Source organism: Eleginops maclovinus, chromosome 1, assembly GCF_036324505.1.
Source record: "Eleginops maclovinus isolate JMC-PN-2008 ecotype Puerto Natales chromosome 1, JC_Emac_rtc_rv5, whole genome shotgun sequence".
Lineage (NCBI taxonomy): Eukaryota > Metazoa > Chordata > Actinopteri > Perciformes > Eleginopidae > Eleginops > Eleginops maclovinus.
The window spans coordinates 14229458-14240335 of NC_086349.1; the positions used below are offsets into that span (position 1 = coordinate 14229458).

A 10878-nucleotide genomic window follows, 5' to 3' on the forward strand; every position below is an offset into this window, starting at 1 on the left:
TTACCTCTGGTTGCTTCAGCCTTCCCTTCCTGTAACATCCGATTGGTTGTCTGTGATTGGTGGTAGCGCTAGGTTGTTCCTGGTTGTTGTCACCTGTAGTTCCCCCTCTTGTCTTTTCTAACACTCCTAAACTTACTCTCACTTCTTTTTGACTGGTTACGTTTTTCTTCTAGTTTGATCTTTTCCTCTTCACCTTAGCTTGACATTGGCAACATCTGCCCCACCCTACCTTCCCCCATCCTCTTCACCACCCTCTTATCCCTCCACTACTCACTTCACCTTGACCCGGTTCAGCTGTGCAGGACCGCTGGAGGGTCACCACCCTCTCCTGCTTGTCCAGGATCTTTTAGCATCAGGGACTGAAAGAGAAAGCACACACTCAGTGTTGTGGCTTTGGGAGGAAAAATATTTGTTAAGCTTCCACCAGCGTCAGCACGGGTCTGCTTACAGTCCATTCTGGGGGAAGGTCATTACAGTACATTTTTGTAAACATTGTCTTTATTAAAAAGTGAATTCAGAATAACTTATAGTGCCTTCCCTCAGGAACGCAGGCAGAAGCTTAAAGAATATGCTAGGCTGCCATTTCACACAAGGCATTACTGCTGTCATGTCATGGCACCACATACTGTAGCAAATACAGCAGGCCCTGGCTTCCTGTTGCCTTCCACTCCCACAGGAAGTGAAACTGGGAGGCAACAAGGGGCCCAGTATAACTTTGACTTCGAGTTCTGGGTTGATAGTTTGACTAGCAGTACAGCGTTCGGACAACACTCTCAACCCTAGATAGACAATGTGTCGCCCCTTTTTATAACGTCCCAAAAATGAGGGCCTGCAATATTATAGTGGGTGGATTTATCTTCAATTTATTGTGAAGTCACATTCATACTAGATATCCAGCGACTAAAATGTGATGCCGTTGCACAAGAGCAGACATCAATGTGTTTAGGCCCCAGATAGGCTTTATGGATGCTGTCATGAACGTTTCCTTTAACATTTTATAGGTTTAATTATTAATTCTGGGATGGGAAATAGACCCCCTAATTATTTTTGTCATTTTTGGGGTGGAAATATTGCCAATGCCAGTACCCATATGAATAACCCCATTAACCGGGTGCATGTGGTCAGAGAGGTGAGGGTGGACCAGTCACACCAAGGGGAACAAAAAAGGAATTGATCCTGCCGTATTAATTGCTCACTTTAATGTAAATGTTGATCAATAAAATAAAAATCAATTTAAACTTTTAAGGTCAAACCAATACTCAAATGAATAGGGAAGTATATGAATGGAGAGATGACACCGTATGAAAGAGATTCTGGAGAGTTAGAACAATGAGAACTTTTTTAACCCGCTGGTTGAGCATTACTGCACGATGCACCGCAGAGACAACTCAACAGCGCCGAGTTAGAAGTGCAGCTTTGACTGCACACATTGCACTGCTTAACATGCAATGATTATGGGCTCTTCTGACGACGTACTTTGCTCTCTCTTTCTCTTGATGCTGCTTTGTATTCTCAGTTGTACTTTTGTCGAGGAATGCATTGTACAGGAATGACAATATCTCTGACCGTCTTTAACCCACTGTCATTAAATCCTCCTTGACAGACCTTCTGACAATTAAGTTACACCAAACTTTTTTTTGAACTTGTTTTGGTAGTTTTATCTTTGCCAGCAGTTAAATGCATAAATGGGGTTTTTATATAAAACCTTTAAAGCCAAATCACTTTAATGGCCTTTGGCCAGCACATATTATATAAACTCACAGCCATGTGGTCCTTTGGATATTTGTCATTCAATCCATGTAAACATTAAAATGGCTCGTCAGACGCAAAAGCAAGCAAAGCTTCAACAATAATATATGTAGCAGCTATCTCTCTATCCACACATTTCTCTATTTATTGATTTATTGGTTTGAGCGGTTTTTGAGATTGCACAATGCCATGTAACACGCATGTACTATAACTGCCGATGCACATTATGCATTTTTGAAAGCCATTTTCCCTCTTTCTGAGAATGCTTTCCACGCAGCATGGCCTAATTCTTTTTTTTAAACACAGAGTTTTTGAAAGCGGTTCAATTTGATCTCAGATCGAGCAAAGAGTCATTCTCTCAGCGAGTGCATTGCGAAGGAAGGAGTGATTTGTAGTCCTATTATTGTATTTGGAACATGATTCTAAAGCCATTCTTTTATCGTTTTGCTTCAGACACAATATTTCACAGTGTGCATGCTGTACAGCACAAATTTAAGAATCACTGTCATCACGAGTCAAAGGGTGAAGGTTGTGCACACACTGAGAGAATCCTGCTCTGCAGCTCCTCCCTGTCTGTCTGTAATAAGGAGGGAATATGGCTCCATAAAACGAGTCTGCCAAAGACATGCATGTTCAGCTGTCTGCCTGAGAGCTGCTGATCGGCCTGCCTAACACTGGTAGTGAGCGGCTCAATGTGTGCGCTGAGCTTATTACTAGCGATGATAAATCTACGGTAAATCATTGGATTTGATTGCTAGAAAGGTATAGATCTTGGGATGGTGGTGGGAATTATTATACGTCAATTGATTTTCTTTACTTCTATAGTGTTAGTATATTGTTTGATTTAGTTATTAGAAAGTGTTGGTAAGATAAAGAGTGTTGACTGTAAGGTTGGCGTGGTAAAAATGGACACTTCATATTGGTATGGCAAACACTTGTGATTTATTTATTTATGACATTGAGCTAAATGTGTAGAAACATACACATATGTCCTCCAAATATCATAAACTGTATTTATCACTGTCATCTGCTCTCATTATTATTTCATGTTATTTTTTTTATATTTATTTAATTTATACAGTCAAAGACACATTTTAAAGAAGCAATTAACAGTCTGGGGCTTTGGAAAGATAAAGCTTAAAATGGCATGCAAAGTGTGACTGTATGTAAGAGTGTAAACGTTATGTATGCGTGTCTGTATATTTATGAAAATATGTGAACTTTAAATTGCTATTATCATTGACAGAACATGAACTCAATATATGTTTGTTAAGCAACTGGCATGCAAATGTGCTACTATACTCTTAAATTAATCCCACTATCATTGACATGTCTTCATGTCTTGTGATATAATACTACATACTATTCTACCATGCAGAAACATAAGACAGTTTCCTGAGTTTTGGCTGTAATCATGAATTCATAACATGCTCCCATTATTATTTTTTTACATAAAAAGTTTATAAGCTATACATTTTACATCATAAACATTCTTATGTTTTTTTTTAAATCAGCGTTTTCCTCGGTGGAAGTGTTCGTGTGTGTATGTGTGTGCTTCAGTATCCCTTAAGCACTTCTAACCGCATGCTTCAACAGATCAAAGAGCATCCCAGAGTCACTTCAGTGCTGCTCTAATTAGAAAGGGACTGATACAGCTCCCTCCATTTATCCCCCATGTCAGTATGTATATCACAATGGTTTGCAGTGCTTATTTTCAACTACATTAAATCATCATAGATTTCAAAATGCTGCTGCTAACGCCACCTTGTAACAAAGGGTTGAACAGCTTTAAGTACTCAGTGTAACGCCATAACAGTATGTAGTGTCCTGTCGGAGGGGTTGAAAGAGCTGCGTTTGATTCCTTGTTCTCATGTTATATCCTGTCTTCCCTGGTCTGGTCTAGGTGGTAGTCAACGCCTTGGTGGGTGCCATCCCTTCCATTATGAATGTGTTGCTGGTTTGCCTCATCTTTTGGCTGATTTTCAGTATCATGGGGGTCAACTTGTTTGCGGGCAAGTACTACTACTGTTTCAATCAGACATCTGAGGAGTACTTTTCTGTTGACGTGGTCAACAACAAGACCCAGTGTGAAGCCCTCATGAAACAAAACTTTACCGAGGTCAGGTGGAAGAACGTCAAGATCAACTTTGACAATGTGGGCGCCGGATACCTCGCCCTGCTGCAAGTGGTGAGAGTGTCACTCCTCCTGGCTTCTCCTTCTGACACCATTTGTTATTTCATGCTAACACGCTTTCGTTTCCCATTTTCCTATGCACTTTTTCTGTCATGTCTTTCTCTTCTCCTGAGGATCTGTTGTTGCTTTAAGCTCGGTTAGCGTTAACAGTACTCATTCATTCTGTATAGTGTGTTTGTTGTTTCTCCATCCCTTTTTTCTTCATCTTTGTGTTTGTTTTCGTGCACAAGCTGTTCCACAGGACATGCATCAGTTTTGGTTTGAGTTTGAGTTTCTTTGATTACAAAATACAATCTGAGGCTTCTACAAATGTATTCAGTCCTGTTTTCTCTTTTGAAAGGCCACATTCAAAGGTTGGATGGACATTATGTATGCAGCTGTGGATTCAAGAGAGGTATATTCATTGTTTTTCAATAAATATGAATGCTTATTTCTCTCTCTGAATGCCAGACTTTAAGGACATTTTTGACATGTTTGATGGTCAAATCAAGCTTCTCATTGAATCATTAAATGTAATAATTGTTTTTCCAACAATGTACGCTACCTTCAACATTGTGCCTCCCTTTCAGGTGGAAGACCAGCCCGACTATGAAGTCAACATCTACATGTACATCTACTTTGTTGTTTTCATCATTTTTGGATCCTTCTTCACCCTGAACCTCTTCATTGGTGTGATCATTGACAACTTCAACCAGCAGAAGAAAAAGATAAGACCCGTTCTGTCTTAACACCTTTTTTGCTTTAGGAGTTTCCATTAAAGTGTTATGAATTTGATTATAACCAAACCTTTGTTAATCCCTTTACTTTGGAGGTCAGGATATATTCATGACAGAGGAGCAGAAAAAGTACTACAATGCTATGAAAAAACTTGGGTCCAAAAAGCCACAGAAACCTATTCCTCGACCACAGGTATGTTTTTTCTCTGGGTTATTTCTTTTGTTATCAGATTACTCAATTGTGAGTATTATTATTACTTTTGGTTGAATTTTCATTAAATCTCACTCTTTGTATCCTCTGTGCTTGTAGAACAAGATCCAGGGCATGGTGTTTGACTTTGTGACACAGCAAGTCTTTGACATCTCCATCATGATCCTCATCTGCCTCAACATGGTCACCATGATGGTGGAAACTGACGATCAGTCCATCGAAACGGAGAATGTCCTCTACTGGGTCAACTTCATCTTTATTGTAGTCTTCACCACGGAGTTCCTGCTAAAGCTTTTTGCCCTTCGCCACTATTACTTCACCAATGGTTGGAATATTTTCGACGTGGTGGTGGTCATCTTGTCTATTGTTGGTGAGTATGGAAGATATACCAATACATAAGTAGCTTCAGAGTCTGCATTCTCATGGTAATCTATTTCCTTCTTCTTTTCTTTCAGGTATGTTCTTGGCTGATATCATCGAGAAATATTTTGTGTCACCGACCCTGTTCAGGGTGATCAGGTTGGCCCGTATCGGCCGTATCCTCCGTCTGATCAAAGGTGCTAAGGGTATTCGGACTTTACTGTTTGCTCTGATGATGTCACTGCCGGCCTTGTTCAACATCGGCCTACTGCTTTTTCTGGTCATGTTCATCTTCTCCATATTCGGCATGTCCAACTTTGGCTACGTAAAACATGGAGCGGGAATCGATGACTTGTACAACTTTGAGACCTTCGGCAACAGTATGATCATTCTGTTCATGATCACCACATCAGCTGGATGGGACGGACTGCTGCTGCCGATCCTCAACTACCCTCCAGACTGTGATCCCAATTTGGAGAACCCTGGTACATCCGTGAAGGGCGACTGTGGAAACCCCTCAGTGGGAATCTTCTTTTTTGTAATGTATATCATCATTTCTTTCCTGATTGTGGTCAACATGTACATAGCCATCATCCTGGAGAACTTCAGTGTAGCCACAGAGGAAAGTGCTGATCCGCTCAGTGAAGACGACTTTGAGACCTTCTACGAGATCTGGGAGAAGTTTGACCCCACTGCATCACAATTTATTACTTTTGCCAAGCTGTCTGACTTTGCTGACACACTTGAACACCCACTTCGTGTGCCAAAGCCCAACACCATAGAACTAATTGCCATGGACCTGCCCATGGTGAGCGGCGATCGCATTCACTGCCTGGACATCCTGTTTGCCTTCACAAAGCGAGTGCTGGGTGACAGTGGTGAGTTGGACATGCTGAGGCAACAGATGGAGGAGCGTTTTGTGGCAGCCAACCCCTCCAAGGTGTCGTATGAACCCATCACCACCACGCTTCGCCGCAAACAGGAGGATGTCTCTGCCAAAATTATCCAGAAAGCCTACCGAATCCACCTCATCCGGCGAGGGATCATCTTCAAGCGTCGTACTTTTACTAACAATAAGTTTGAGAACGGGGGGACCAACCAAGAGAAGAAGGAGAGTACACCATCCACAGCCTCTCTACCTTCCTACGACAGTGTGACCAAACCTGACAAGGAGAAGCAGGACGAAAACAAGGAGGAGTGGGCTCGAAAAGAGAAGGACAAAAACCAAAAAGATGAGTGGGAATCTAAGTGTTAGGGTTCAGTGACTCTCAAAGTCCCATAAACACAGAGACTCTGAGCCCAAACTCAACAAATGTAGAAAAACTGATCATTTGCAAGAAAAAAAAAACATATAAAAAAATGTTTACAGACTGAATACTGCCGAGGCAATGTGGTTTCTTATGTCGTCATAGACAGCTGAACCAAACACAATCAGATACCATAAATTTTGCTGCGTAGTGACCAAGTTCATATGAGCAACAAACACAAAATGACTTGCAGTGTGCTGGCCGATCACACTCACCTTTGGGGACCAACTGCCACGGCAAAGAAATCTCTGCTAGATTATCGAAGAATTGCAAATTCCCTGCCACCACCGAGTGTGGACCCCCGCAGCAACGCTCCGATGCTACGGGACTGGATCATACAGATCCAACTAGAACTGTGTTAGCAGTCTAAATGATGCTCTGTAAACCATTGTTTCTCATCTTTACCAAGAAGAAAACAATAATCATCCTATAAAATTCAGATAGGAAGGTAACACTAGCGAGGGAGGGGGAAACCCAGAACTGTAGACAAAGATTTTGTTTTTGTTTGTTTGTGCTGAGTGAACTTGCATCTTAACATTATTTGAGCAGCAAAAAAAATAACATTTAGCCCATGTCACTTGTCTTTTCATCTCCTGTTCGTTATACTGACATTGAAAAATACATTTTCTACATGGACTTTCACACTGACTGGGTAGGGGGTCATTAGTCATCTTTTTGACTTGAGCTGAAGGAGACTTACTCAGACCAAGTTCCAGATGATTAATAATTATTGTGCTCGTTCAATGCATAGAAATGACTTGCATGGAGGCATGTTTTGATCAGGAATCATGCATGAGTAATCATAGGCCACAAGACACAAATTCTCAGCCACTGCAGTGGCTAGACTTTAGATTGAGGATGTCCACTGGGTAATTGATCATAACTTAAAATGATGATTTTGGATATAAAGTATTGGGGGAATGATAGTCATACATTCCTGCCCTTCATTGATTTTCTTTTTATACATGATATATATTTACTTCAGCCCTTCATTAACAGTTCAGGTGAATGAAGGATGTAAGCACTCAGAGGCAAAGTCTCAGTCAGATCAGCCAACAACACAAACTAGAAAGGAGTTTTTTTTTGCTGCTCTGAATTTGAATAGTGTTGGAAGTGTGAATATGAGGAAGCAGATAATCCTCATGATAAGGATGCACAGATTTGGTGAGCCATGCCTGTTTCCCTGAACCAAATCTGGGGCTAACATCTCTTTGTTAACTTACATCCATCATACAGTCACTCTCCTACTTACCTGTGGTCCCTGTTACAGCAATGAGAGCAGGTGAATGTCACACCAAGGAATCCATAACTGGTACCAGAAAGGGTCTGGTGCTCGAGTGTCAAAAGGTATTCCCTCTACTGCTGTAGTTCCAGGAGAAGGGACAGAAATATGGTTTTATTTTTTATTTTCTCTTTTGATACTGTTTTTCTTGGTTTGTTTTGGGCTAGTGAAAACTGACAAACACATTTTGATAGATACATTGGACAGTAATCTTACTGTTCCCTTCATTTCCAGTTCCTATTTTGTACTTTTACGGACCCACATTAGAATTTTTCAGTGAGGGATGTTTTAGGTAAAGCTTTTCGGACAATTTGAGTTGCCAGCTTTAGATAAAAAAAAAAAAGCCTTGAAGTCCTTCTTTGATGTCCTTGTGATGCAATCATTCTCAGAAAAAGGATTTGATCAGTGCGAGTGACACTGACCATCTGAAACAGCAGAGTGAGCAGAGAATTGTCACAAGGACAAGCCTTGTCGTGCCTAGCATGAATGGAAGGTGGTTTGGACTGTAGAATTAAATGGAATTTGTCTGATATTTCAGGGAGGTGGATGAGTGATAAATTACACAAACATGGACCAATAAATAAGTAGGGCCCCTCCCTTCAGGGTTTTAGAATGACTGCCATGAGGACAAGAGACAAATGGAAGAGCTGAAGAAGTGAATATTGTTTGGTCTGAGTCAGAGTGCTGAAAGTCCCATGTTTGTCAGTGTATCATTGTGCTTTTGTGGGACCTCTTAAACACTGTGTGGTGTTGGACCCAGGCTCGCACCGTCTTTTCACATACCTGCAGGCTTTTAAAGTACTATCACCCGCTTCAATAACAATTAGCCAGAGATTGAGGTAGAAAAGCGAACACTCGCCAAGATTTAACATCAGCAGGCCTCACATCAACGCAGCTATGTTGTATAATGAGCTTGTGGGTGTTTTTCATAAAAATAAAACCTGAGGCTTTGTCAAATGGTAAAGACACAACTGCCTCCTTAGGTGTTACTGCCATTTATTTTCTACACAGGAGTGATGGTCCTATTTATAATTGGATGACTGGACATATCTGGCATCCTGCGACACACCACTAATGCCATTTGGTGTGTTTAACACTGCCTGTACCCGAACCCCCTGTCTGTAACAATAACTGAGGTCTGTTTACAATATGAGGTCTCTAAATCAGTTTGGCTGCTGCACACTGAAACCAAATACATTCCCAATGAGAACTACAGGAGAAGTGAGTAATGTCATCCAATGTATCCACATTCATCTCGGATGTAATGTTTTAGAATGATACATTCACACTTGAAAAAAACAACAAGACAAAAAAACAAGCAAAAAAAGACAAAAAAGAATACACAAAAACATATATATGTACAGTGCAGGCTATGATGTAAATGGCACAATCGCTGAAAAGAACAAACTTTTTGAGAGAAACTATAAATATTGTATTATATTCTTTTATTTTATCGGCATGCTTTGTTGTGTTTTTTGTAAATACGGAATTTAAAAAAATGTTACAACTAATAATCAAAAAATGAATAATAACAATAATATAGAATGGCTTCCAGCTATGCCCTTTGTCACATTTGTTACCTTTTTGGATTTTTTGAGACACTTTTCACTTTGTTGACGGAAATTGAATGAAATATAGATATTATATAATACAAAAGATATATACATGTATACATATATGTCTATATGTATATACATAAAACAGAAGAACACTGTTTGTCACATTTGATTTATGTGCAACACGTTCAGTGGATGTCTAAAAACTGGTTGTTTCCAGCACCATTTTATGTTGGGGGATAGCTCATGTGCGATGTTACTGGAGCTGCTTGCCATGGATTGTAGCCTAATCATGATGAAAGGATAATGTTACCAGCACATTTCTCACTTACTGTCATATCTCTCACCTTCACTAAGTATACAGGACACAACCACAGTCACGGACACTCAAACACACACAGGTGACTCCTCACTGCCAACCAACGTTACCAGTGATCTCCCTGAGACTGTACCTACGCCCAGGGCCTTTTCCCATACCCACACATCAGTGCCATTACAGGTCAACATGCATACAACCATGTACTTGCTTCTCATCCTCACGTTTCTTTTGTTGAATGGTTTGTTTCTAATGTTCCACTCAATGGCATGTGCCTTTTTCTGCTTTTTCTGCAAATTTGGATGTCGATTCCACACTGAAAAAAAGAGAAACGGTCCAAACTGTGGAGGGTATAGAGATTTGGGGGTGAGCACAACATTTATCAGGGATGTCGAGTCAGAACTACTGCCGGAGGATCATCCAGAGACAACCCACTATATCTTAATATTCAACAGTGTGTGATGTTAACAGAAAACAGCTAAATGTCCTGTTCTTAGTGCTATGTGTGTCACCCACTTGGCTTGTGAAAAAGCAGCTTGCCTTCTATATTTCTGTTTTATTTCTTCTATGTTTCCGTTTCCATCTAAAATTTATTTTTGTATCAATATTTGACTATAGGACTCATTCTTTTTTTAGCATGGTTTATTATGGGCGTTTTTTTCTTTTTCTTTTTGCTGAAAAATTAAAAAGTGCTTTTCAAACTGTTGTTATCATTTGACACCGTGATAAAAGAGGATATACAGTACAATATGATGGTGTGTTGCACAACCACGTGGACTCTTGGTAAGAATATATTAAAGATTGTCTTCATTTGAGCACGAACCTTTTTATTACCAATAAAGCAGCCTTCCAGTTACGAATCGTGTGTTGGTTTTCCATTTACCTTCAGGCTTTTTTTCAGATTCCTTGTGTCCACTTTAAGTAATGGTCACCATTTTGTGCAGATAATGTTACTTTTGTGGTGATGTATGTGGATCCAAGTGGATTACAAAACATTCTGTGAAAGGGAGCTGTGTGGTGCTGTGGTAACAGGGTCGTGAAAGGCAGCCTTTTAAGTGTAATGGACTTATTGAATTTGTTAAGAGTGCTGTGTTAACATCCCCCTCACAGGCAGAAGATGGACTATAGCCCCATTAGTATGCAGTCCATCTGTACCGTGATGCTCTTGTTTGTGGTCCACCATAAAG

At 40.3% G+C, this 10878-nt stretch overlaps 1 protein-coding gene across 2 annotated transcripts in view; it reads left to right on the forward strand.

Annotated features, from left to right (window-relative positions):
• The window catches only part of scn8aa (sodium channel, voltage gated, type VIII, alpha subunit a), a 41855-nt gene extending 31308 nt beyond the window's left edge, over nt 1-10547 (forward strand). For both annotated transcript variants that reach the window (XM_063882905.1, XM_063882914.1), the window contains 6 exons: nt 3653-3937; nt 4284-4337; nt 4513-4650; nt 4748-4852; nt 4970-5240; nt 5326-10547. In XM_063882905.1, coding sequence (XP_063738975.1) covers nt 3653-3937; nt 4284-4337; nt 4513-4650; nt 4748-4852; nt 4970-5240; nt 5326-6485 — 2013 coding nt within the window. In that variant the 3' untranslated portion in view covers nt 6486-10547. The remainder of the gene's footprint in view (nt 1-3652; nt 3938-4283; nt 4338-4512; nt 4651-4747; nt 4853-4969; nt 5241-5325) is intronic.
• The last annotated feature ends 331 nt before the right edge of the window (nt 10548-10878 follow it).